The 27,739-nt window shown below is 50.0% G+C and overlaps 1 protein-coding gene across 3 annotated transcripts in view; it reads right to left on the bottom strand.

The window, feature by feature from the left end:
• Positions 1-477: 477 nt before the first annotated feature.
• Positions 478-27,739, bottom strand: part of PPP1R16B (protein phosphatase 1 regulatory subunit 16B) — a 135,631-nt gene continuing 108,369 nt past the window's right edge. For all 3 annotated transcript variants that reach the window (XM_073792995.1, XM_033841277.2, XM_073792994.1), the window contains exons 3-11: positions 26,770-26,840; positions 22,643-22,788; positions 19,725-19,828; positions 17,902-18,026; positions 13,797-13,922; positions 13,182-13,257; positions 12,364-12,493; positions 12,097-12,265; positions 478-5,246 (exon numbers count right to left, since the gene is read on the bottom strand). In XM_073792995.1, the coding sequence (XP_073649096.1) occupies positions 4,737-5,246; positions 12,097-12,265; positions 12,364-12,493; positions 13,182-13,257; positions 13,797-13,922; positions 17,902-18,026; positions 19,725-19,828; positions 22,643-22,788; positions 26,770-26,840 (1,457 nt within the window). In that variant the 3' untranslated portion in view covers positions 478-4,736. The remainder of the gene's footprint in view (positions 5,247-12,096; positions 12,266-12,363; positions 12,494-13,181; positions 13,258-13,796; positions 13,923-17,901; positions 18,027-19,724; positions 19,829-22,642; positions 22,789-26,769; positions 26,841-27,739) is intronic.

Raw genomic sequence — 27,739 nt, 5'->3', positions numbered from 1 at the left:
ATTTTACTTCCCCACTATAAACTGTATGAGGAGAAGGACTGGGGTGGTTTGGGGGGAAGAGGATAGGACAGGTCAGTGCACTCCAAGAAGAGAATAGAAGAGAAGGGCAGCCCTGTTACGTATAAATGTGTCATCAGACAACCATTTGAAAGTGTGGGGGAAAATGGTATATGAGCTATTATAGGGCTCCATGTTAATTTCAAAAGAAGCATTTGACAGAGTGAAGCTCATTTCCAACCACCCTTCTTTTCTTGACTTCACCAGGTTTCACCTTCTTGCAGTCTAGAAAGATACCTCTCCGTATCTGAGCCCTCAGAGCTCCCTCTGATTCAGGGGCCAACTGGGAGAGCCCTCTGTGGTGGGGTCAGGGACCTGGAACCCTCCCCTGCCCTTTATCCCAGGCACTACCGTTTTGTGAATTCAAATTATTAGGGTTCAAGGGAGCTCATAGCAATGACCACAGCCACACTAAACAGGTGTTATTAAAAGGAATTTAATAATCTTAATTAAAAACTCTTAACAGCGAATTCTGTCACAGGCCTTGGCAGCTGGAAGCAACTCCAGGGGCGCGCCCCTCTGGGATGTGGTCGAGCCACAGTCTCGAACATGGGGCTCACCACTGCCGCATGGCGTGGTGCTACCTGGAAGTTACTTCAATACAATATCAAAGATCCACGAGGATTTTTTTTAAAAAAAGTTTTAAATATATTAGACTCTCTTGATTGCCATTTTTACACAAAGCTGCTGATACAGTATACAGAGTTTTAACTTTTTTTTTTCACATAAAATACATTTTTCTTAAATGTTCTCTGTACATCAGTGGCTTCTGGTCTGGTGAATTATTGCGGAGGGCTGTGGGTCTACAGACTTTTCCTGGGTGCACAGAGCCAGGCCCCGCACTGTGGCACTTGCAATGCCCATGGGAAGCAGGCCCTCCGGCCAACTGGCCAACAAGAGACTGTCGAGGAAAGCTGCTAGCAGAGGCGGTCACTTCTGCGGAGTCACCCACTGACCACATGACTCTTTGCTCTTATGTGCCCTGGGGGAGGGGAGGCTGTCCCCAAGCCACAACAGCAAGAGTTAAATACAGTCCTTCTGGGCATCCCGTAAGGAGCGCCCTTCTGGAAAGTGTCCCAGTATTCTGCTCTGGGAAAGCAAGTGGAAGGGAGAACTCAAGATCAAAAGATATCTGACACCAACAACCAAAATGGTCTCATGTTACTACAAGGCCAGCAAACTGGTGGGTAGGACAGGGGACACAGCTTTGTTAACTTTTCTAAGCCTATTGAAATTGACCAAACAGTACAGAGCAGTTTCACCAATGCTGCATATTTGATGGAGAACTACATCCTGAAGTCTTCAGAAGACCTGGGCTTAGGGTGCACTCAACTTCCTGGAGCTACTCTCAGGCCAGAAACTCACTCTCTGGTGATAGCCACCAATTTTCAGTTGTTTGGGGCATAAGGTGGGAGCAAGGGCGAGAGCTCAGAGGGAGCTATGTGGCACAGGCTTTAGAAGTAGCCTTCTTTCATCTGCCAGGAACTGCCACCAGACCTGGGTCTAAGCGGGAGCTGGGCATCTGGTCGACCTTGCCAGCTTTCTCCCTGCTCCTTGATCCACACCTGCCAGGAATAGAGGCAGACTCATGAGGAAAGTTTTCGATATTAAAGGAGAAGCTCCTTTTCCTCCCAATATCCGTTGGTGGGGCAGGACTAGGTAATAAATGAGCAAAAATGAGGAAGAGACAATGAGCTTAAGAACCTGAGATGCATTTGGCAACAAGTTCCAGACTCCTTGTTCTTCTAGACACTGACTTCAAACTGGTATTATACAGTGGCTGAAAGATGCTGGCCTAAAGGCAGTTATCCTTGAAAGTCCCAGGTGGACTTGGGATGGTATCTGCCTGGAACCCAAGATCCAGCATCTCCATTTAGTGGCAAATGTTATCCAGGGGTGGTGATGTCAGCAGCTTCCCAGCTAAAGAAATTCATACGCTAGGGATTCTAGGAGCAGAAAAGTAAAGGGTTGCTGGACTAGGATGCAGCCTTTCTGTCTCAGGTGAACTGAATGGGGCTGTTGATGCTCATGACCATGAGGATGGTCAAGACCATCATCAAAGGATGAGACCTCACTCTCTCATTCCTCCTTTATCCCTGGAACCTAATACAGTGCCTGGTGAGTCACAGCTACTCAATAAACTACATGAGTGAATAAATGAATGACTTTGGCCCCAGCTTGTCCCTTGACACCGAGGAGACCCACAGGGAAAGTTCCCCCAGGTACTTGAAGGGAATGGTTTATCCCCGACTGAAAACACGCGCTAAAGCCCAAGAGTCTGCAGTTGGCTCCTGTCAGGGGATCAGCTGGGATTCCCAGCCTTCTGGGTGGGAGAGGAACGGCCCAGGAGGCAGGAAGCAAAGGAGGAAGGAGGGAACAGCCAGAAGGGCTCAGAGCGGGCAATAAATACCTTCAGTCTCTGGCCCCTGAGCAAACAGATCTGAAAACGTACACAGCTCTCTCCTAGGAGCGTGTGTCTTCCCTCAGCACCTCCCAGCTTGCAGCTCAAGTGGGCTCAAGAGGAATTTCAGTGTCAGTCTGATCTGAACACTATTTTAAAGCCTAAAAGGCATGTGTGTTTTGAATCATCCCTGCCCTGCTCCAGCCATAGGATGAGATGATGGAGAGTCAGCCCCAGACCCCAGGGATGTGGCAGGTGTCACGCACACCTGTCTGAAGTCGCCTGACCTGCCTTTCCACCCTGGACTGGATCCGTCCTGGAGCTGGGGTGGGAGTGGCCTGGTGCTGTGACTCTCCCTGCATCCAGGAGCACTGTTCTCTGACCCAGCTGCCCTGCTCCTGGTAAAGCATCAGCGAGGCCCTTGGGATCCAGCTCTGCCTCTGGGCTATGGGAGCCATGGCGACCACAGTGGAGGACTGGGACAAACAGCAGACCTCATTACTAGGACTGTGGCACAAGGGGGCTCCTCCAGCCCCAGCCTCTGGCCCAGATGTCCCTCGGTGAGAATTTCTCATAAGCTCAGAAAGAAAAGGGTTAAAGGAAACCCAGATTTGCCCCCCAAATTCCAGAATCTGGACCTCAGGGGCCCCTTCAGAGCTCTAAAGAGGTAGTTTTAGACAAGTAAAGGGTGCACAGAGCAGGAAACAAACCTGCAGTTCGTTAGTTATACCAGAAGGTTTTGGCCGATTCCACGGACAGCGCCCAACTCGTGGGCAACAATTTCAAAGGGGCTCACGAGAGAATGCAGTGAAGAGGTGGCAGGCAGCCTGTCTCTCATAGGCTTCCCTCCGCAGCATCAGAAAGATTGGGGCTATGAAATAGTAGAGCTGGGCAAGACCCAACTACAGCCCCACCACCGCTCTCCTGAATGCAGTGCAGGGTGTTGGACCATGTGCACCTTGGATTTTCAGCCTTGGGCTGTCACCACTCTGGCAGGAGCAGGATGGGAGCTCCTGGGCCAGACAGGAACTCACAAGGGCCAACTGGCAAACCCGTCTCACCAAGCATTCCAGAAAATGCAAAGCTGGCCTGGGAGTGCTGAGCATTCACTCTGGGAGAGGTAGGGGCCCCGGCAGCCCCCCACTGCTCACTCTGATGGCTTCGTCTGAGGAGGGCCGGCTGAGACAGGCTGGACTGAAATCAGCCGAATATTCACAAAGGTTGGCCAGGGCGCTGGGCTCTGTCATGGTTACCAGAGATGTCTGCAGAAATTAACAACATGAATTCGCCTCTCTCCCTGGAAAAGCCCTTCCAACTGAAGTTTCTCGCTTAGCTTCATTTGTCCAACACCAGTCAGTAAAACCTAGTGATCGTGATACTGTTCAGGAAAGAAAACTAATTCAGTGGACCCCCTTCCCAACCTGAAGCTTTGTAGCCTACAAGAATTCTTTCAGCAAATGCACTTTTGGAAACACTACCTTTGTTCTCTCTCCCCTCCATCTTTTGATGCTTCCACCCAAGAGCAAAATATGATTTGGATTATTCCAGGATTGGAATAGCCAGGTTTTCCACCTTGGCCCCTGGGCACTCACACAGCTGGCACTTGGCACAAGCAAGGCTGTGGGGAGCAGGCCTACGCCCGTGTCATCCACCCGACGTGGGCGCATAGCTCCCTCTGGATGCAGAGAGGACCTCCTGTTCCTGCCGGATGTGGATGATGATAGCAAACCCTGGTAGGGCTCTGGGCAGGCTGACAGGTATCAGCTTAGCAGGCCTCCTCCCCTGCTAAAGCCATGTTGGCAGTGGCGACAAAACTCTGAGTCTTAACTTCAGTCCTCTTGGGAAGAGCCCACAAATTCTCAGTCCCACCTGCTTCCCATGAGCCCAGCTGTGTCATCCCTACACATGTTGATTGTGTGTGTGTGTGTGTGTGTGTGTGTGTGTATTGATATGTCACATGTGAGTACTGGTCCAGAGAAGCCTTTACCAACAACAGAACCGGAATCCCAGCCCGCGCTCCCGAAATCTGACAGCAGGATGAGTCAGGAAGCCACTATGGGCCTTGTGTTTGATGGCAGACAGTGCGGCAAGAAGCAGAACCGTGGGAAGTGGTGATGCTATGGGCAGCTGGCTGAGAGGTGAGGTTAGCGTTCCTCTGGAAAGCAGAGCCCAGCTCTCCCCAGCTGCCCTCGGAAGCCTCCCCAGCCAGGGCTGCTGGGCTGGCCTGGATTCCAGGGACCCTCTCCCCAAAGCATCCCTCCCCTCCATCCCTCAGGGACTAGGAGATGCGGCAGCAGCCGTGGACCTTCTCCTCCATTTCCTCCATGGGGGCCTTGAACTTCAAGAGTGGGGGGTCTCCACTGGTGACCGTGTAATACACCGAGGTCCCATTGCTGCTGTACGGGGAAGTTCTGCCTCCGATCAAAGGGGCCTTGCCTTCGCTGCCGCCCTCACCCGTCCTGCCCATGCCGCTACCCAGATGGGTGCTCAGGAAGGGGTGGCTGAGCAGCTTGGCAGCAGCCCGCTGCCGCTTCAGCTCCAGAAGCGTCTGGGGGCTCTGTTCCTTGTAGCCACTCCAGGGCGGGGTGGCATCTGCCATGCCAGGGTTGCCATAGGCCATGTTGTAGTCCGGCACCTCATGCACTTTCCAGACGTCCCCGTTGGACAGCGCATACTGGTAGGTGCTGACCGGAGCCCGGAGGCCGTTCTCAACAGGCACGTCCATTTCACTTCGTGGGATCTTGGTAGGAAACTCGGAGAGCAGCACGGGCTTCTCCAGCCTGGGGTTCTTGAGGGTGAGAAGGACAACGTTACCAGCTGGCTGGAAGATCTGAACCCATACCCCACTTGTGCCTCTGCTGAAAGCATGATTGTTTGGGCCTGTCCTCATCCGTTTTCCCTACCTGGGTAATAAGACTTCTATTTTCCTTTGGGGAACTCACCAATCTATGGGTTTTGATAGAGTTGACCCACTCTCACCTTTGCTCCCAGCAAAAGACCACGACCCCAGGCCTGGCCAATCAATAAACTCCCTACAGGAATTGGTTCAGGGGTGGGATCCTGACTGAAATTGGTTCAGTGAAACTCAAGCCTGGGACTTGTGCTAGAAAAGTTGGGAAAGAGCAGATCTATTTCTGTAGGAACTATGCTGGTAAGAATGATGTACTGGGGAGATACCATTTCAAAGGGTCTACTTGGCTGTGAAGCCAGCACTAAGGAAGACTGAAAGAGAGACAGAGACTGAGAGAGAGAGAGACTGCATCCTGATGATACGTTTTGAGCCCCTGGATCCACTTGGCCCCAGACTTTCCAGTTACATAAGCCAATGCATCTCTTTTTTGTGTAAGTCGATTTTAGTTGGGTCACTTGTAATCCTTCCTCTTAGCCCCTGGTATATCTCCACTACAAATGGAAGACGCTCTTACCCAGAGATCTTTTACACCTAGAAATCCCTGGGTAATAAGAGCTTTAAAAGTAGCTGTAGCCTATGGGCTTCCCTGGTGGCGCAGTGGTTGGGAGTCCACCTGCCGATGCAGGGGACACAGGTTCGTGCCCCGGTCCGGGAGGATCCCGCGTGCCGCGGAGTGGCTGGGCCCATGGGCCGTGGCCGCCGGGCCTGCGCGTCTGGGGCCGCAGCGGTGGGAGGCCCGCGTGCCACAAAAAAAATTTAAAAAGTAGCTGCAGCCTAGAAACTATGACTAAAAGGTAGATTCATCTGACAGTGACGAAAATATAAAGCATAGCAAAGTCAAAAGACACATGAAAAACTAGAAATATATTTACAACCTATAAGAGAAAAGGGACTAATTTCCAAATGTATAAAGAGCTCTTAAAAGTCCATTTGAAAAAGCCCAACTACCCAACGGAAAAAACAGGCAAAGGACATTAATATTCAGATCACAGCAAAATATAGATCTATATAGCATATAAATGTAGGAAAAATTTTCAATCTCACAAATAGTTAATGACATAAAAATTTAAACAACAAAATATCATTTTTACCCATCACATTGACAAATTTTTAAAAAATATTTATTTATTTATCATTTATTTACTTTTGGCTGCGTCGGGTCTTTGTTGTGGTACACGGGCTCAGTAGTTGTGGCGCACAGGCTTAGTTGCCCGGATCCTGACCAGGGATCGAACCTCTGTCCCGTGCATTAGAAGGTGGATTCTTAACCACTGGACCATCATGGAAGTCCCAACACATTTTTTTTTTTGGTTGGCGGGGAAGTGTACTGAGTGGCTTGTGGAATCTCAGTTCCCTGACCAGGGATCAAACCTGGGCCTTCAGCAGTGAAAGCACAGAGTCCTAACCACTGGACTGCCAGAGAATTCCTGACAAATATTTTTAAAGTTTGTTATTATTCAGTGCTTGCAGGGGTGTGGGAAGTAGACAGGAGTGTCAACTGCCACAACTTCTTTGAAGGGCAATGTCACACCATCCACAAAAAAAAAAAAATTTTTTTAAGAAAAATATATACTTTGCACAAGCATGCCCATTTCCAGGACTTTGTTTCACAGATAGATTCCCTCAGGGGAGCATGAAAACCGTCATTAGGCAGGTGGGAAATTATGGCAAGTACTTGTATTAGACTGTTCTGGAGCTGGTAGGAAAAAATGAAGGAAGTCTCTATGTGCTGACTTGTGATTCCAAGAATCTGATTTCTTGGAAAGATCTCCAAGAAATATATAATTAGATTAAAATATGGTAAGGAGAGGGATGCTTCCCATAGCAAGTTTCCATTTATGTGTGTGTTTCTTCTGTTTCTTCAGTGGCTTCTTCTGAACTATGCAGGCAAACTGATGACAAATGGGATGGGAGGATGCAGATTCTTGATGGTCTAAATCAGTGCTTCTCAATCTTTCATGTGCATATGAGTCACCTGGGGCTCTTGTTAAAATGTATATTCTGATTCACTAGGTCTGGGTTGGGACCCAAATTTCAGCATTTCTAACACGTTCCTGCGAATAATTTGAGCAGCAGGGATGGAAGACACTCGTTCTCAGCCTTGAGTGCATATTGGAATCATCTGGGAGATTTTAAACACATGCAATGCCGAACTGAAAAGCAACATGCTGTGTGATTCAATCAACATACTGTATGATTTTGGAAAAGGCAAAACTTTGGAGACGGTAAAAAGATCAGTGATTGCCTGGGGTTGGGAAGGGATGAATAGGGAGCATCAGGGATTTTTAGGGCAATGAAAATATTCTGTATGACACTTTAATGATGGACACATGACATTATATATTTGTTAAAATCCATAGAACGTACAACCAGAAAAGTGAACCCTAATGGAAACTATGGACTTTAGTTAATATAATGTATCAGTATTGGCTCATCAATGATAACATGTATACTACACTAAAGCAAGAGGTTAATAATAGTGGAAACAGGGGGGCATGATAACGAGGGTATATTGGAACTGTCTGTACTTCCCACTTCTTTTTCTTTTTTTTTTTTTGGCTGTATCGCAGCGTGTGGGATCTTAGTTACCCGACCGGGGATCAAACCCATACCCCTGCAGTGGAAGCGTGGAGTCTTAACCATTGGACCACCAGGGAATTCCACCCACTTATTTATCTGTAAACCTAAAACTAGTCAAAAGGTAAATAAATACATAAAGTCTATTCATTAAATAGATAAATAGGGACTTCCCTGGTGGCGCAGTGGTTAAGAATCCGCCTGCCAATGCAGGTGACAAGCGTTCAATCTCTGGTCCAGGAGGATCCCACATGCCACAGAGCAACTAAGCCCGTGCACCACAACTACTGAGCCTGCGCTCTAGAGCCTGTGAGCCACAACTACTGAGCCCGCGGGCCACAACTACTGAAGCCCACGTGCCCGTGCTCCACAACAAGTGAAGCCACCTCAATGAGAAGCCCGCGCACTGCAGCCAAGAGTAGCCCCTGCTCGCCGCAACTAGAGGAAGCCCGTGCGCAACCATGAAGACCCAATGCAGCCAAAGATTAATTAATTAATTAATTAATTAATACAATGCCTGAGCCCCAAGCCTGGAGATTCTGATTTAATCAGTTGGGACTGCAGCCTGGACATCAGGTTTTTTCAAAACAAAAACAAAACACCACTCCAAGGTGATTTTCTTTTACAGTTAAGATTGTGAACCACTGGTTGAAGAGACGGGGTTGTCTTATTACTGCTGTGCCTGCTATCAGTGAATCAGCTCTGCCCAAACTATGTACCCAAGCCAGCCCTGGGGGTTAACAGCACAGAGCCTTGGCAGAAACCTGACTTGGGAGTCAGGCTGAGCAAATACTCCCTTAGATCAGTGGTTCTCAAATTCATGCATGCATCATAATCCTTTGGAGGGCTGGTTAAAACAGAGTGCTGGGCCTCAGCCCCAGGGATTATGATTTGGTACAGCTGGGGTGGGGCCTGAGAATCTGCATTTCTAACAAGTTCCCAGGTGACACTGACACTGCTGGTCCAGGGACCACACTTTGAGAATCCCTACCTTATAGACTATTACGTCCTTGACAGCACCTAAGGCCTTGAAAGGTAGTAGGAACAAAAAAGGAAGGAGCTTTGAGCTTTGCAGCTGTATCCTGTGATCTCCTTGTTCCCTCTGGGGCTGGGACAGGGACCCTGGACCCTGACGGTTTCCCTGGGACAGGACTTCTGAGCACCTGGGAGAGAACTGCCTGCTTCTGGCTATGCCATCTCTGTACCCTGTCTTCTCCTCCCTGGTCTGAAACCCCAGCCCCTGAGGCCAAGTGGCCCATCTGACTGCTTTCACTCAACTCCAGACAAACTGGAGCCTTGATGAGGAATCTCCAGAAATTAACAACAACAACAAACTCAGACCTAACTCAGGCTGGTCTCCAGCATCCATGTACCCCCACCCTTTCCCTACAGGGCTCATGGTTTATGAAACCCTACACCAATGAGCACTTCTGAGAGAATCCCGGGGCCTGTGAGATCCGAATAGACACACGGAAAGGAGCAGGCATGGAGAGGGAAACCCCTGAGGGTTTCTTGAAGAATCTCAGTCTCTCCTATGAATCAATAAAGAAAAGATAAACAGCCCAATAAAAAAGGGCTAAAGAACAGATGAAGCACAAAGAGATAACCAGTTGGCCAATAAGCACAAGAAAAGGTTCAACATCATCCACCATCAGGGAAAAACAAACTAAAAATTTGAGCTACACAGCAACCCCACCAGGACGGCTCACACGCAAAGAACTAACTATCCCAACAGCTGGCAAGAAAGGCGCCTTCACTGCTGAAGGGAGAGCAGACAGGTACAACTGCTCCAGAAAACTGCTTGGCGGGATCTCTGAAAGGTACATATCGCCTACCCCGTGACTCATACCACATTCCTTGGTAAATACCCTCCAGAAAACAGTGCTTGTGTCCATCAAAAGACACACACAAGGATGTCTGCAGCAGCTTTATTCAAAATAGCCCAGGCTGGAAACAACCCAAATGTCCACCAACGGACGAATGGACACATAAATTGTAGACTATGTAAATAATAGAATTTACAGAGCAATGAAAAAGAATGAACTGCTGCTGAATGCCACCACGTGGAGGAATCTCGGAGACACAAAGAAACCAAACACAGGGCTTCCCTGGTGGCGCAGTGGTTGAGAGTCCGCCTGCCGATGCAGGGGACACGGGTTCGTGCCCCGGCCCGGGAAGATCCCACATGCCACGGAGAGGCTGGGCCTGTGAGCCATGGCCACTGAGCCTGCGCGTCCGGAGCCTGTGCTCCGCAACGGGAGAGGTCACAAAAGGGAGAGGCCCGCATATCATCCCCCCCAAAAAAGAAACCAAACACAAAGGACCATAGACTGCCTGGGTCCATTCATATGCAGATGCAGGTGCAAAACTAATCTTTAGTGCTCCAAGTTAAATAGTGGCTACCTTTGGGGTGGGAGAAGTCCTTGGAAAAGGGAACATGGGAGCCTTCTGGGATGACAAAAATGCTCTATACTTTCATCAGAAGGTATGTGTTTGTAAGTTTATTGAAAAATTCATTTAAGATTTGTGTACTTTACACAAGTTACACATGAATCACAAAGAAAAAATAATTAAAGCATAGCTGGGAGGCATTTGAAATGTGATTCGATTTTGATCTACAACTCTTTTCTCTCCCAACCTCCAAGCTTAGGGAAGAAGGAAGACAAAAGCTCCACGTGTGCCGGCTCCATCCCAGCCAGTGCTTTGATGGGGATTCTCTTGCCTTCTCTCCAGCTGGCAAGACAAGCCCTCATGTGACCTCCCTGTTCGCGCAGGGAAGCAGGGCCCCACTGAGACATTTTGCATCCCTCCAAAGCAACACTTGCTAGAAATGTTTTCAACTGCTCATCGTGTAATGGAAGAACCACAAAGGCAGACCCCTACTGGTATGGTCAGCCTCTTCCTTCTTGTCCCCAGCATTTCTGCTCTGGTCCCAAACCTGCTCACCCCTGTCAGCAAGGCTGCAGCCATGCATGGACCTGAGTGTATCGGTACTGAGTCGAACAGTGTCCCCCCAAAACTCATACCCACCCCACATCTCTGAGTGTAACCTTATTTGGAAGTAGGGTCTTTGCAGGTGTAATCAGTTAAATTAAGATGAGGTCACATTGGATGAGACCTAGCGGGGTGGGATGGGGAGGGTGGGAGGGAGACGCAAGAGGGAGGGGATATGGGGATATATGTATACGTATAGCGGATTCACTTTGTTATACAGCAGAAACTAACACAACGTTGTAAAGCAATTATACTCCAATAAAGATGTTAGAAAAAAAAAAAAAGATGAGGTCATACTGGATGAGGGTGGGCCCTAATCCAATGACTGGTATCTTTCTAAGAGAAAACAGAGATACACACACATATACAAGGAACGCCATGTCAAGACAGAGGCAGTGACTGGAGGCCTGCTAGCAAAAAGCCAAGGAAGGCCTGAGCCGTCAAAAGCTAGGAGAAAAAAAAAAAAAAAAAAAGCTAGGAGAGAGGCGTGGAACAGATTTCCCTTCTGAGACCCCAGAAGGAGCCAACCCTGTTGACACCTTGATTTTTAGACCTCTGGCCTCCAGAATTGGGAGAGAATACATTTCTGTTGCTTCAAGCCACCAAGTTTGCAGTCTTTCATTACAGCAGCTCTCAGAAACTAATACAGCATCCTCTTAGGAAAGTGGTTGAATGCCCAGACCATTGGCTCCTCCTGGAGCCGGCTTCTTAGGTGTCCTGCCAGCCCCTTACTATTTTTCAAAAATTTTCTTCCAACCTGATGTCTCAACACAATTCTCAACATCTTGTTATATTTCCCCCGAAGAAGTTGTAGTGCCCTCTCTCCCAGGGTGGCTGCCCTACTAGTTCTGGGCAGCTCAGAACTAAATCTCTCTTCTGCTGGAGCCCAAGCAGGCACATGGTGATCACTCACTCCCTGGCAATTATGAGTCCCTACTGTGTGCAAGTCTCCCAGCTCTGACACGAACACACCCTATGCTTGCCCCATTAACCACGGTAGCTGCCCACATCAGACAGGATCCAGCTAATTTAAGGGCACTGGCCAGCTGACCTCCCTCTGAAGGCTCTGAGATGAAGAGGCAACACCAGGCTGGGGCCCTGTCCCCCTCCCACGGCAGTGACCAAGACGGGGGCCAGGCAGGAGGCAGGCACTCACCGGGTCCTTATTCTCTTGGTCTGTCCTGGTCTCCCTGATGTCCCCATTGTAGGTGGAGGTCCGCTGATCGTCGGCTGCGCTCCTCTGCTGCCATAGTATGGCCTCTCCCTCATACTCCTTCCTGTACAGGTTGGTTCTGTCCGACAGGCTGGCTCGACGCACCACCTTCCTAAGGGGAGTAGGGGTGGGGGGATGCTGAGAGGCTGCATCCAGGCGCCATGGGTGGGGGCATCCTCGGGCACCCCGGCTGCCCTGCCCCTGACTCACCCGCGGCTGCCCGCACTGGACGTCCTCCGGCTCAAGGATGACTTGTGCCTCAACTGCGACTTCATGATCACGTCGTGCTTGTGTTTTAGCTCCAACAGCAGTACCTTGAACTCTTCCTCTTCACACAGGTCTGAAGGGGCAAAGGAGCCCATGGTGGGGGATAGTGCAGGGGGTTGTGGCCCCTGAGGGCCCTCCAGACCAGAGGAGCTGCCACGCCAACCCACTGAAAACTCCCAGCATCTTTTGGGACATGGGAGGAGGGGAGAAAACAGTGCCAGCCTTATTTCCTGGGCTACGACTCAATCCTTAGAGGAGTGTAAGAAGAGGAAACCCACGTCCCATGTACAGTCCCAATTCCCAGTTACGACCGAAGGATTCAGACACCTTCGATAGCTTCCAAGAGGAGTCATTAATTCCCCACAAAAAGTATCAAGAGAAACAAGCAGGTACCCCATGTAGCCCAAGCAAGAACTTATGAAAAGATGCTGAAATCATACATCCCTACCCACTCAATCCACCTCATCCTTTCATTCAGCCATCTACCTATTCGCTGAACCAGTCCTCCATCCATAGACTCATCCTCTACCCACCCATCCTCTTGTTCATTCATACATACACTCATCCACTTATCCATCCATCCATCCATCCATCCATCCATCCATCCATCCATCTACAACCCATTAATTTATTCATTCATCCAACTATCCATCCACACACCAACCCACCGTCTATCCAACCATATATTTAACCATTTATCCTCTATTCATCAAAAAATCGATGAATGCTTATGTATGTACCAAGTGTTGTCCTGAACTTACCTATTGGCATCTCATCCATGGACGTCCTAGCACTGAGACTGGCCCCATGGGACACTAATAGCTCTGCCATCTGCATCTGAAACACAGGAAGAAGCCAAGGTTCCCCCCTGCCCAGGGCTCAGATAGCCTAGGAGGTGGAGAGAGTGTTCAAAGCTTCTTAGGATGTGATCCAAAGAATGGTGGGGCAAAGCTGACTCCCAGGGAAGGCTCTGCCCCCTAAAGCCAGGAATCCCGGCAAATGCAATTGGCTTGACACCTCCTCCAGCATGTCTGGGCCATACCAAGGGACAGAAGAAGGAGTCAGCTATAACTCCAGAGCTGTCAGGTGTTTAAAGAGGAATGGTGAAAGCCACCGAGATTTCTATCTGGGAGACAAATGGAGAAACTATTCAAGGCAGAAATGTGGGGAATTTTCCAGCAAATTGGATTGTCGTCTTGTTAGGACACAACTCGTCAATCATTTCTGCAAACTCCCTAGGTCTTTTCATATCCCACATACTAACCGTAGCCAACACCCTAAGTGGGTCTTGTGTTCTTTTGAACCAACTTCCAGCCCAAAGGACAGCAGGTTGACCCTGTGATGGCCTCCTTCACAGCCCTGTGGGTGACAACTACCTGTCCCCAGAAGGCAGCCGCGTGCAGGGGTTCCCAGCCATCCCAGTCCTTCACATCCACGCGCACCCCGTGGTCCAGGAGGAGCTCGGCTGCCCGCAGGTATCCATTGGCTCCAGCTATGTGCAGCTGAAGGAGAGGAAAGACGTGAGCATTCCACATGGGGCTGGTCCCTCATCTGGAGGCAGGAGAGCCCGTTCCCTGACCCAAGTCCCAGATCATACTTGGGGCCAGCAGAATGGAATAGAATGCGGTGGAAATACCAGCCATGTTACAGAGCATTAGTAAGTCTGCAACATGGAACTAGAAGGTGAAGCAGACAGGCGAGCCTTTCTCCCGTCTTCAAGCCCTATAGTTAAGGCGACAGCATTTACTGAGTCCCTACTCTGCATCGAGCCCTGTAGAAGGGGTCTCAGAGGTCCAATAGGGTGGTTTTAAAGTATGTCTACAAATTCTTTGACACATCTCTCTTTAAAAGATGAAGCTTAGGGAATTCCCTGTGGTCCAGCGGTTAGGACTCCACGCTTTCACTGCCAAGGGCCTGGGTTCAATCCCTGGTCGGGTAACTAAGATCCCACAAGCCACGCAGTGCAGCCAAAAATAAAATTTTAAAAATTAAAAAAAAAAAAAGATGAAGCTTAATGCCTCCCTCCTTGAATGTGGGCCAGAACAAGTGACTCACTTCAAACAAATAGGACGTGGTGAAGTGGTAGTGTGTGATTTCTGAGATTATAAAAGTCATTGCTGCTTCCACCTTAGGCTCTCTTGCATCAGTCACTCTAGAGGGAGGCAGCCATCATGTTGTGAGGACCCTTAAGCAGCCCTAAGGAGACAGCCTAAGAGATGAGAAACTGAGGCCTCCTGCCGACAGCCAGTGTTAACTTGCCGCCGTGTGAGTGTGCCACTTTGGAAGTGAGTCCTCCAGCCCCAGTCAAGCCTTCAGATGACTGCATCCCTGGCTGACATCTTGACTGTAACCTCATGAGAGACTCCATGCCAGGGCCACCCAGCTAAGCTGCTCCCAATTCCCTGACCTACAGAAACGATGTGAGATAATAAATATTTACTGTTGTTTTGAGGTGTTACGTATTGTGTTAGTATGTTATGCAGCAATAGATACCCAATACATCCAATAAGGGAAAGTTCACGTTGAGGCCCCATCTCTCTTACCTGGCACCATTTAAGGCCTCTGGTGATGGATACCACCTTGCAGACCTCAGTTGTCCACTTGCCCAATCTCCCAGAAAACACATAAAGTACTTAGCACGTGACGCACCCTCAGTAAGTGATGAACATCCTTAGAGAGCCATAAGTGATGACAAGATGCACTGTGGGAATGGATGGAGGAGCGAGAAGGAGACGAGGCAAAGAGAAACCAAATGCCCAGACAAGGTGGGAGACAGGTGAGAGCCCAAGGAGGCCAGCAGAAGCCAGGCTGGGAGGAAATCAGAGGGCTCTCGGGGGGGCCAAGGTCTGGGGCAACAGAGCCCCGGCCAGTGGGACAGGGAAAGCATGGCCTTCAGAACAGAGCCCTGATGGCCAGATGCTGCATCATCCTGGGGTCAGGTTGCTGTAAGGTTCTGGCAAATAGAGGTTTTCCTTTATTTTTTAATTTGTAGAAAAAACTCAGGGTGTGATCTGGTACAGGCACACGTGAAAGTTGGTATCATTATCTGATTTATAAATATCTGCTGCTTGCCAGTGGTTGGGAATGACACACAGCTGGACAGCCAGACATTACAAGCTGTGGGGTCACATACATGGCTGGGAATAAAAAGGTATGACTGGGAGAGCAATACTGGTGGTTTTTTGTTTTATTAAAGTACAGTTGATTTACAATGCTTCAGGTGTACAGCAAAGTCATTCAATTATACATACGTACATATATATATATTTTTTTTTTTTTCAGATTCTTCTCCATTATAGGTTATTGCAAGATATTGAATATAGTTCCCTGTGCTATACAGTAGATCCTTGTTGTTTATCTATTTTATATACAGTAGAGTGCTAATGTTAATAATAATAATGTGTTAATCATTAGCATCTATTGAGCAGTTACAGACTCTGTGCTGAGCACCTACATGCAGAATCTCATTTAGTCCTCCCAACGATGCTTAAGGAAGGTACTATTCATCTCCCCACTTTACTGGGAAGACCTGAGACCTAGTATGTGCCCGGCCCATGTGGGTGAGCCACTTACGAGGCTAGCCCAAGCGGAGCAGACCGCTGTGTCTAGAGGACTGAGCCACAGACCCAGAGGAGCTCCAGCTACGGTGGGCAACTCCCTGATACAGCCTGGCCATGATTTCATACAGCGTTCATGCAGCAGTACTCAATCCAACTACCTGACTCTATCCTTGAGTTCTGGGCTGAGCAGGTGATCTGAGCAGGGACCTTGTTCATAGAAAAGGGCACGAGGTGCATTAACCTAAAAATGGAACTACCATATGATCCAGCAATTCCACTGCTGGGTATATATCCAAAGAAAATGAAAACACTAATTTGAAAAGATACATGCACCCCAGTGTTCATAGCAGCATTATTTACAATTGCCAAGATACGGAAGCAAACGAAGTGTCCATCAAAGATGAATGAATAAAGAAGGTGTGGTATATAGAGACAATGGAATATTACTCAGCCATAAAAAAGAATGAAATTCTGCCATTTGCAGCCATGTGGATGGACCCAGAGGGTATTACACTTAAGTGACATAAGTCAGACAGAGAAAGACAAATATGTTATCACTTATATGTGGAATCTAAAAAATAAACAAGTGGATGTATATAACAAAACAGAAACAGACTCCCCAATATTGAGAGGGATGGGGGAGGGGCAAGATGGGGTAGAGGATTGAGAGATACAAACTATTATGTATAAAATAAATAAGCAACAAAGATATATTGTACAATACAGGGAATATTGGCTATTGCTTTGTCAGAACTTTAACTGGAGTATAATCTATAAAAATATTGGAACGCTATGTTATACACCCAAAACTAATATAATATCGTAAATTAACTATAAAATAAATAAGTAAATAAATAGTTTTTAAATTAAAAAAAAAAAGAAAAGAAAAGGGCATGAGGCAGAGGGTTGGGCTCAGGAACAGGTAGGAGAAGCCCAGTTGTCACACCTGGGCCACCAGGTCAGGCCTGAGGGACGGTGAGGGAACTTGGTACTGCTGAGCTCTACCTGGTGAGCTGAAGATTCTGAAACCCCTGAGTCCTCACAATCACACAGACCACAAGCCTAGGGCAGGGCCCAGCCATGGGCAGGGTTGGGAGTGGTGGGGTGGGCTTCCAAGGCCATGCTCCAATTTTCAGTTTAGAGGCTGCAGAAGCAGACCTTCCGCAATACTGAGCTGTATCATGCTATGAGAGCCTATGAAGAAAGATCAAGAAGGTTTCCCAAGTCACTGACACTTGAGCTGAAAGGGTGAGTGGAGCTAACGAGGCAGATTAGAGAGAGAGAGAAGGTTCCATTGTTCTCCATCTCCAGGGTCTAGTACCGCATGCGGCATAGAGGACGTCGATGGGTGGGCGAACCGATGGATGGATGGGTGAACCGGTGATGAATGGGTGCCTGGTGGTGTCTGGCCTCTGAAGTCAGGGAACCCAGAGGAGAGGTTGTTGCGGCAACGTCAGGGACAGCCAGAGAGGCAAGGCATTGGGGTGGGAGAGGGGACACTAAGGCAGGAGAGGGAACAGTGCAAAGCAAGATGGCCTGGGTGAGCAGATGAACAGGGTACCAGTCCTTAGGCAGGAGACATCACAGGAGGAGGCGGAAATAATGAACTCAGGATGGACACCTGGAGCTTGAGGTAAAGGAGAAACTTAGAGACAGAAGAGGCGAATGGCAGAGCCAAGCCTCCCACCCAGGGCTCCCGACTCCCAGCCCCAGCTTCTCAAAGCGGCTGAGCCCCGCTCTACTAACTTCCCACATTCCAGGGGCACCCCTGGCCCCAAGAGGTGGGGGAGGTCCAAAGCCATGGACAGGCCCCAACTGTATAGGCTTGGCCTCCACCGGCACTGGCCCGGTTCAGTTCTAGCTGGTCTGGGTTCTGGTCCTGACCCCCCCCAGCCCAATCCAGCCTGGCCCCTCTCCTCACCAGTGTGGCACCCTGGGCATCTATCCAGTCAAGGTCCTGGCCGGCTGCAATCATACAGTGAATGTCCGAAATCATCTGCTGCTCAGGAGCTGCCCGCTTCTCATTGATTTTCTCTTGGGTGATGCCTGCAGTGGGGAAGGGGGCATTGAGTCAGCATTCCCAGGCAGAGAACCCAATGGGGAGGGGAGCGGGGGAAGATTGGGGAAGCATGACTCCTGTCCCCGAGGGTCTGCCAGTCAACGGGGTAGATAGATATGCTCAGAGATCATTTCTCCCAGGCCCAGTGAATACAAACACCACGTGTTGGGCCACAAACAAGGTCCATTCCTGCCTGGTACCCAGTCGGCATTGTAGTAATATTGATTACTGTTACACACACAGTTCTTCCACCCCTACCGTCCACCTACCTGTCTCCAACTGCTCAAATACCTGGCCCATCTCATCCTTTAGGTCCAGCCTGGACCACCTCCTCAGCTGGCCTCCCCTGACCACTCTATTTGACCAGGTCTCTGTTAATTTCTTCTATTTCGTCTACAGCTGTGTTTGCAGCGCCAGGCACGATGCTCAATGAATCTTTATTACGGCAATGACTGAATTACTGAGCATACAACTTTTGAATGGAGAGCTGAATAAACCGAGGTTGAGGGACACAGAAACACATTTTCAAGCCTGAATCTCTGGCTAAGAATTTAAGTGTTACTAGCAGCTGCTAATGGTATTTAAGGAGAGAGTGATTTGCTCTGAAAAAAAAGGTCCATGAGATCAAGCATTCTTGGATAGAATTCAGGGGAGGTCTGTAAACTTGAAAGAGAAAAAGAATGACCTGTTTATTTTCATTAACCTTTAAATGAAATGTAGCATTTCCTTCCATTAGAACGGACGCCAAATTCACAGTAGAATTGGCAGTGCCTGTGACTCTGTCACCAACAGAAACTGTAGGTATTTTCGTATCATGTTATCTTATTGTTTCACGAATCAATAACGTTTCTATTTCACACATTTAAAAATATTTGGGGAGCTCTACCTTAATAGAAGTGGTTTCCTTTATAATCCTATGGCTTTGATAACTGCATTTAAAAATATTATTCTGAGAAGGGTCCATAGATTCACCAGATTGGCACAAAAATTGTTAGGAAGTTCTGCAGGTGAACAAGGAAAGCGCCAGGGCCAGGGAACGGGCAGGCCAAAAGGGCAGTTCCCGCAGCCACCTGGGAAGAAACACAAGCGCAGAGCCCGGGCAGGACCTTGGACTGCAGTCCAGGGTCTGGACTTGAGATTTATTTCTAAAGAGGAGGTCCTTCAGGGGTATGCACTGGGGTGGCGAGTGTGGGCAGATCTCTCTGACTGCTGCATTCATTTCCTCTCTGAAGCTCATTTGTAAGCTGAGGACAGCCCACATCTTGTTTATCCAGGGTCCCTGGCAGCCCGTGTGGTGCCTGGCACAGAGCAGGCAGCCGCGAATGTTCTTGACTTTGTATTATTTTTTCCAAATGGGAATATATCTTTATTGTGAATGTTTATTGAATTGAAATTGTCACAGCTGACGAAGAGACCCGGCCAGCTGAGGCCACCCGTGTGTGTGTGGGGGGGGGGTGACACAGATGAGAGCAACGCCCCCCTTGTGCACAGCACGTTTTCCAGGGTTGTTCTGTGTCCGCATCTTGCCCATCACATGGGTAACAACCATTGTGGGGCCCCATCCCAGTTCCTGAGCACTGAGCAGGCGGTGGGCACATTGCTAGGTAACTTGTTCAGCTGCACTGATGTGAGAGAGCCGCAGCCCCGCACTAAGCCCACTTCACCGCAGGCGGCCCCGCCCTTACCCTGGTACGCCATGCACGTCTCGATGACATCCAGGGTGGGCTCATCCTCGCAGAGGTCATAGGGCATGTTCCCATCGGAGTTGACAGCAAGCAAGTCAGCCCCACTGCAGAGAGAGGGCCAGGGTGAGGGCCAGCTTTGTGCGCAGAGGATTGGTCTGGTTGCCTCTACCATCCAGCCTCTCACTCCCACCCCACTATGCACCCCAACCTCCACAACCCGACCACGGTGCAGCCCAGCAAGGACAGCATCTCCAGGATCTCAGGGGCCCCAGGTGGGAAGGGGCCAAAATCCCAGGAGAGCTGTACCAGCAGACTCCCCCCAGCTTCCCGCTCTGTTGAACCAGCAGGCAGGCACTTGGGCACAGATGTCAAATAAGAAAATACAACATTAATGGCAGCAGCACTGCTTCCTAGGCATCTGCTTAGAGCCAGGCTTGATCTAAGCCCTTTACACTCATCATTTGATATAATCCTCGTTAACAGTCTTCTTGGTTCAGTATTATTGGCCCCATCTCATGCAAGGGAAACAAAGGCTCAGACAGGTTCAGTCACTTGTCTGAGGTCACACAGCCAGGACGTGGGAGGGTCAAGACTCAAACCTGGCCCTTTCATGGGCCAACTCTTTTCACTTCTCCTTGTAACCTCAGCTATCCCCTACCTCCTCCTCTAAGTCCCTGCCCCAAAGGCTGACCAGGATAGGGACAGGACAGAGCCTTGGGGCTCCGTGGCAGAATCTGCCTTTTGGGCCACTGGTTCCTATGTGCATGGTTCTGGGATGCCCTGCGGCAGAATCACCCGGGCACCACTGAAATAAAATGCAGCTTCCTGGGCTCCACTCTGGACCTCCTGAAACAGAGTCTCTCGGGGGTGGGGTGGGTGGGGTTGAGGATTACGTATTTTAAACCCATGATTCTGGCGCACATCGGTGCTGGAGACCCACTGTACCAGGCTGGCACCGCTCCCTTCTCCTCTCGCACCATCCCAGATTGGACTGTGGCCACCTGATGCTCCTGTAGACTTAACCGCACCCAGGTTCTCATCGGAGGTGTGGGCATGGGCCACCTGCCAGTCCTTTGGCCTAACAGCCCTCCACTGTGACCTCTCTGAGCTCCTGTGTGCCCTTGGGTAAGCTCTTCCACCTCTCTGAGCCAGGGCAGCATCTCTATCCCCCCAGTATCCACCTGATGGGCCCTGGCTGCTCTGCTGAGACCTCTGCCAAGGGTCACCTGCACTCGGCCACTATTCCTGAATCCTTACACTCAGATGTTCTCCTGGGACCCCAACCCATGGGTCTCTCTCCGTCTTGGCTCTGGTACTGAAATCACCTGATTTCCTGGTGGTTCCTCAGGACTTTAGCATCTCTGAGTGCTCTGTGCCCAGCACAGGGCTTGGCCCAGCTTGAGTGCCCTCCCATCACTAGATGAATCCAATTAAATACGCTTGAAATTTAATGGTACCTTTTCTGTGTGTTTATAGAAACTAAGCAGACTAGAAGGAATTTCAGCATGGGAGAAGACTGTCAGAGCTCTATAGAGGGAAATGGCCTTATTCCTGGGAAAGGCATTGTTACGTGGTGTCCCCCAAAGCACGTTCTGCCCCAGAGAAATGCAGGTGGACATGATTTGGCGGGGGGGTGGGGGTGGGGGGCAGAGCCAAGGAAGTATGCTTGCTTTTTTTTTTTATAGAAAGAAAAGCAAAAATGGCAACGACACATAAGCATGGAGGAGATGAATTCAGGCTCATAGGGACAGACAGAGAAAAAGAGATTGAAAAAAGAAAATGATACCCTGATACAAAGACAGACGAAGACACTACAAGAAAACTACAGGCTGATATCCCTTATGAACACTGATGCAAAAGTCCTCAAGAAAATACTAGCAGGGACTTCCCAGGGGGTGCAGTGGTTAAGAACCTGCCTGCCAATGTAGGGGACGCAGGTTCGTTCCCTGGTCCAGGAAGATCCTACATGCCTCGGAGCAACTAAGCCTGCTAGCCACAACTACTGAGCCTGTGTGCCACAACTACTGAGCCCGTATCCTGCAATTACTGAAGCCCGCACGCCTAGAGCCCATGCTCTGCAACAAGAGAAGCCACTGCAATGAGAAGCCAGCGCACCGCAACGAAGAGTAGCCCCCGCTCGCCCCAACTAGAGAAAGCCTGTTCGCAGCAGTGAAGATCCAACACAGCCAAAAAAAACCCAAAAAACAAAACTCAGCAAACCAAATTCAGCAGCCTATTGGAAGGATTATACACTGTAACCAAATGGGATGTATGCCTGTAACACAAGGATGGTAAATTTTTTTAAAATAAATTTATTTATTTGTTTTTGGCTGCATTGGGTCTTCATTGCTGCACGTGGGCTTTCTCTAGTTGTGGCGAGCAGGGGCTACTCTTCGTTGCAGAGCGCGGGCTTCTCACTGCGGTGGCTTCTCTTGCTGAGGAGCACAGGCTCTCGGCGCGCAGGCTCAGTAGTTGTGGCCCATGGGCTTAGTTGCTCCATAGCATGTGGGATCTTCCTGGACCAGGGCTCGAACCCGTGTCCTCTGAATTGGTCTGAGGATTCTTAACTACTGCACCACCAAGGAAGTCCCAAGGATGGTAAATTTTATGTTAGGTATATTTTACCCAATAATATCAGTAGAAAGAAAGAGAATGAAAGGAAAGACAGAGAGAATTAAGAGAAACACAGTGGAAAAGACAGAGTGATACCAAGGAAGAAAGAGACAGAGATGGAGAGAAAATGAGAGAGGAAGACACAGGGATGGAAAGGGAATGTGGTGAAAAAGAGAAGGAGTGGCAGGCACCAAACGAGACAGAAAAAAAAGAGAGAGAGGAGATGAAAGTTAAAAAAAAAATAGAACTTGGAAAAAACCAAAGGCAGAGGGAAGGCTGTTCTTGGGGGAGAGAGGGGCACGTACTACTGAACGAGGATTTTCACCAGGTTGATGTGGCCGCAGGTGGCCGCGGCATGCAGGGGCGTCCACAGCTCGTTGTCCTTGGCGTTCACATTGGCACCGTGGGAAAGGAGCAACTTGACAATTTCCTCAAAGTTGTCAATGCAGCACTGCAAGGTGGACACAGGCAGGGTCAGCTCCCGGCAGGGCCCTGGGTCGTGACGAGGGCACACCAAGTTCCCCCTCGCGAGGCCACAAGAAGGACAGCAGAGCCAATCTGCCTGAGTTTGAATCCAGCTCCATTACGTACATGCTGTGTGATTTTGGGCAAGCCACTTAACCTTTCTGAGTCTGTTTCCTTGTGAGTAAGTTAATAATATACGAGATAAAAATACAAAGACAATCTAAAAATAAAGTCATCTATAAGATGTTTTGCAAATGTTGGTGGAATGGGATGAAATTTGGAATGAGGCTTTAAAACCTTTTCTTTTTAATTTCAGAAGGCTTCCTTCCAACAAAACTGTACGGAGAACTCTAACTTAGATAACCAATCGATTCAAGCAGGGCTGCTCGGGCTGAAGCAGGGGCATGTGTTGGTTGGGTGGGGATGGGGGTGATGGGGGAGACCCTCCTTGACAGCAGTGACCTCCTAGATCACAGTTTGGAATCTCTGACTTAGGAATTTCTGACCCAGAAGCTAGTTCTTGGGGAAGTCCCAAGTAACCAAGCCTCGCCCCCGAAAACCAAGCTCTGTGTGAGGCTCTCAGGGGTCCTAATACAGTCCCTAAGAGGAGACAGCCGTGTCCGTGCTTCTGCTTGTCCACACGTGGGGCAGCCCCCAGAGAGATGCAGGGCTCCAACAGCCATTGGAGCTCCCAAACTCCAGGGACGGAGGGTGAAAGATTCCAAGCGGACAGAGGGGCCTCACGCCAGGGCCATGAGCAGCGAAAAGTGAGGACAGAGGAAGTAGAAGACGGGAAACCACTTTACAGACTACAGGACGCATCCCAGGTGACCTCTGGAGAAGCCAGCAGGGGACAAAGTGCTCAGAACTGCCCATCCAGGGAAGCGCTTACCCCTCGGTGCAACGGGAGATGTTGCGGAGTTATACTCAGAGGAGCGGAACAGTCAAGCTTGCTTTTTAAAAAGTCCCTCCTCTGGCTGCATGTGGAGAAGAGATTGCGATCACAAGCTTTGCAGGGGAGAAGAGGCATGGTGAGGAACTATGCTGAAATCACCCATGTAAGGGATGATGGTGGTCCAACCTAGAGAAGTGACCGTAGGCCTGTGGAGAGGTGACTGGATGCCAACAGAAGGAGCAGGGGCACCTGTGGCAGCCCCAGGTGGGTGTGGGGATGGGGATGGAGATGGGGCGGCACCACGGCCTCCACCCCTATTCTCAGCAGAACCAGGGGCCAGTGCCAGAGGGACAGATGGGAAAGAAGCAGCCATTTGCACAGATGGTGCCAGGGACCCAGGTTCTCTTTCTGCACCAGCCGATCTGGGGTTGGCTGGCTCTGGGGGCACCTCTCCGGACAGCAGGGGCATGTGTGACCCAGTGGAGCTGGGTGCTGCCTCAGGTAGTCGGGAGAACCATGCAGTGACACAGCAACGCCGGCAGAGGGCACCCAAAGGCACCAGAGTGAGGCGTCGGGGAAAGGCGTGGGTCCCCAGGCTGTCACCGGGAGATGGGTTTGGGTTTGGGATGGCCCGGTCCATAGGAGGAGAAGCAGCCCAGCCCCTGGGATCGGGGGACAGGAGGGCCAGAGATCCCACTCTGAGGGCTGCAGAAAACATGAAGATGGGCGGGGCGGCGTGCGGCAGGGGGATTATGCATACAGAATTGCAGTTGTGTGAGAAGGATGCCCATGGGCTGGGCCAGTCTGTACCTGAGCAAGGGCTGGGTTGGGACCTGGATGCAGGAGTGCAATGGGGGCTGGTACGTGACGGAGCGGGCCGGCCTCCTCTCCTGCATTCCCCAAGGTGGGCAATGACACCTGGCATTGGATGACTCCTCCCACCCCGTCACTTCCCACGTCCAATCTATCACCAGGTGTGGATTCCATCTCCTGCATCGCTGTCCCCATCCCCACTGCCTCATCCCCACTGGCTGAGGCTTCGTCATCTCTCTCTGCTTCCCTGTCACTCTCCTTCCACACACCTCAGCCAGAGAGAGCTTCTTTGTTAATCCAGCCACGTTGCTCTCAGTTTACAACCCTCTGAAAGGCTCCCTGTTGCCAAGAGCAGAAAACCCACAGAAAGCTCTTCTTACTGTGCTCCTTCTTTGTATTGGAGCAGTAGTGACAATAATGATGACACCTATAACAACAGCCCCAGCAAGAGCAGTAATAATACGTCACATTGTCAATAATAAGAGCTAATGCTTTTTGAGGCGTTACTAGGGCCACACATCTTGCTAGCCAGGCATTGCCTCATTGGATCCTCAGAACAACACTTCCAGGGCTCCACAGCCACGTGGGGCTAGAGGCTACCGTACCGGACAGTGTCGTTACACAGAACATTCCATCACCGTAAAGGTTCTATTGGACAGTGCTGCCCTGAACTCAGTTTCCTGAGCTGTAAAATGGGGATAATAATATTTCAAAGAGTTGCTGTGACGATCAAACCACACTTCACATAAGTGAAGTGGCTTTGCCGAGAAGTGAACATGTGACAAATGTTAATGCTAATAATAACTAGTATTTACCCAGTGTCAAGTGATGCTTATAGGGTTTTTATGTGTATTTATTTAATCCTCACAGCAACCCAACGAGATGGATACTTGTTATTCCTCTTTTACAGATGAGGAAAGTGAGGCACAGAGAGCTTAAATAACTTGCCCAAGGTCACACAGCTAGAATTTGTGGATGTATGAAGCCCTGTGGGACAGGAAGAGAAGCCAAGAGGATACATGGGGATCCCCTGGGCTGATGGCTGAGGGTGGAGACTTGTCCCCAGGGCTCATGGGTAGGGGGATGGCCAGTCTCTGCCCACCCTTCCTGCCCTCAGAGGGAGACAGAGAGGCTCTCCCCAGCCCAGGGTTCCAGTTGCCTGGCCTCCCACCCGCCAGGCTGCATTCAACTCCACCTGATCAAAAACTTGGTCCAGAGCACAGGGGGGCTCAGCGTGCTCACTTGTTAACTCAGCACACACATACTGAGCACCTACTGTATGCCAGCATGGGGAGTAAGACTGGGATACACCGATGAGAAAGAGACACGGGCTCTGCTCTTGTGCCGCTCAGAGTCTGGGTAACGGGAGACCAGCATTAAACAGTCATGCTAATGGATGAAATGATGAAGGGATGCTCAGAAGAAAGGATATGGATATAACAGCAGAGCTCTCAGGCTCTTGCTGTGCACGCACCCAAGCGCTGCGTGAAGTGCGACGGGGAGCAGTACCGTGTGTGCAAGGGACCGAAAAGTCAAGTGGCTGGAGGCCAGGCAGCCAGAAAACATGGTGGGCTCAGCAGGGGCACAGGAGAGTTCCTCACCCCCAGCATTATGGAAAGACACCAGAGCACTTTGAGTAGCATCAGCAAATGTTGGGTCTGAGCATCCCTGCAGCCACCGCTTGGAGGATGAATCAGGGGCAGCGCTGCCTGAATGCTGGGGACTAGTTAGGGGGCTGCTGCAGCATCCAGGTGACAAATGACAGCCAGAGCAGCCCCTCCCCAGCCAAAGGGGCCTGGGCCCATCTCGCTGCCCTAAAAAGGATGTGATAGCACATGATTCCTGGCCAGAGTTCATGGCTGTGTGACCTGAGGAAGGTCACATAAGCCCCCTGTCAATCACTTTTGTCATGGGGGTGGATGGATGCCTTGGTGGGTGTGAACAAATGTGCTTCGGAAACTGGCAAGCTCCAGACAAACTTGCTTTGTTTGTCAAACCCTTTGCCAGGCAGTGAGGACGCAGCGTACAAAGGCTCCCTGTCCGCGGAGGCTGTGTGTGTGCCGTGCATGTGGGCACGGGGCTCTGTGGGCGTGTCTGTAACAGACACACTCGTCTCCAAAGCAGACAAGAGCCTTTCAGATGTGGTAGCTGCGGCTCCCCTCTCGCTCCTCCCTGAGGGCTCTGGGCAGGAAAAAGCAGGGAGATGGGGTACCTGTCCAGGTGGACAGCAGGGAACCAGGGGCCCCAGCGGGTCCTTACCTGGTGCAGGGCTGTGAGTCCATCCTCGTTGCACAAATCAGGGCTGACCTTATTCTTCAGGAAGTAGCGCACTGCAACAGAGGGGACAGGAGTGACTGTCCTGTCACACTTCAGGTGTGCAGAGATGCGGGGGACCCAGGTAAGACCCGCTCTCCCCCAGGTCCTGACACAAACAGTCTTGTTTACTTCTTACAACAGGGGTGAGAGGTAAGTGTCAAAACCTCCCCATTTCACAGATGAGGAAACTGAGGCACAGAACACAGATCTCTTGTCCAGGATTTCCAAGAGGTGGACAGCACTACCTGTCTTACTCTGCATAATAATGACAGGAGCTAACAGTTATTGAGCACTTCCTGTGTGCCAGGCACAGAGCTAAGCGATTTACATTTGTTGTCTAGAGGGAGAACATTCTAGTCACTGAAAGCATACACTCTGGTGTCCAATGGCTTGGGTTCAAATGTAAGTGCTGTTTTTATTGGCTGTGCAACCTCAGTCAAGACACTTCCCTCTGGGGCTTCCCTGGTGGTGCAGTGGTTGAGAATCCGCCTGCCAATGCAGGGGACACGGGTTCGAGCCCTGGTCTGGGAAGATCCCACATGCCGTGGAGCAACTAAGCCCGTGCGCCACAACTACTGAGCCTGCGCTCTAGAGCCCACGAGCCACAGCTACTGAACCTGTGTGCAACTACTGAAGCCCGTGCACCTAGAGCTCGTGCTCTGCAACAAGAGAAGCCACCGCAATGAGAAGCCCGTGCACTGCAATGAAGAGTAGCCCCTGCTTGCCGCAACTAGAGAAAGCCCATGCAGAGCAACGAAGACCCAATGCAGCCAAAAATAAATAAATAAACAAAAATAAATTTATATATATATAAAAAAGACACTTCCCTCTCTGTGCCTCAGTTTTCTATTCTATAAAATGGGGATGATGTTAATCCCACCTCACCAGGACATCATGTGGAATAACTGAGGTG

This window comes from Tursiops truncatus, chromosome 15 (genome assembly GCF_011762595.2).
Source record: "Tursiops truncatus isolate mTurTru1 chromosome 15, mTurTru1.mat.Y, whole genome shotgun sequence".
Taxonomy (NCBI): Eukaryota; Metazoa; Chordata; class Mammalia; order Artiodactyla; family Delphinidae; genus Tursiops; species Tursiops truncatus.
The sequence above is the reverse complement of the archived record's forward strand: the minus strand, read 5'-3'. Positions and strand labels throughout refer to the sequence as shown.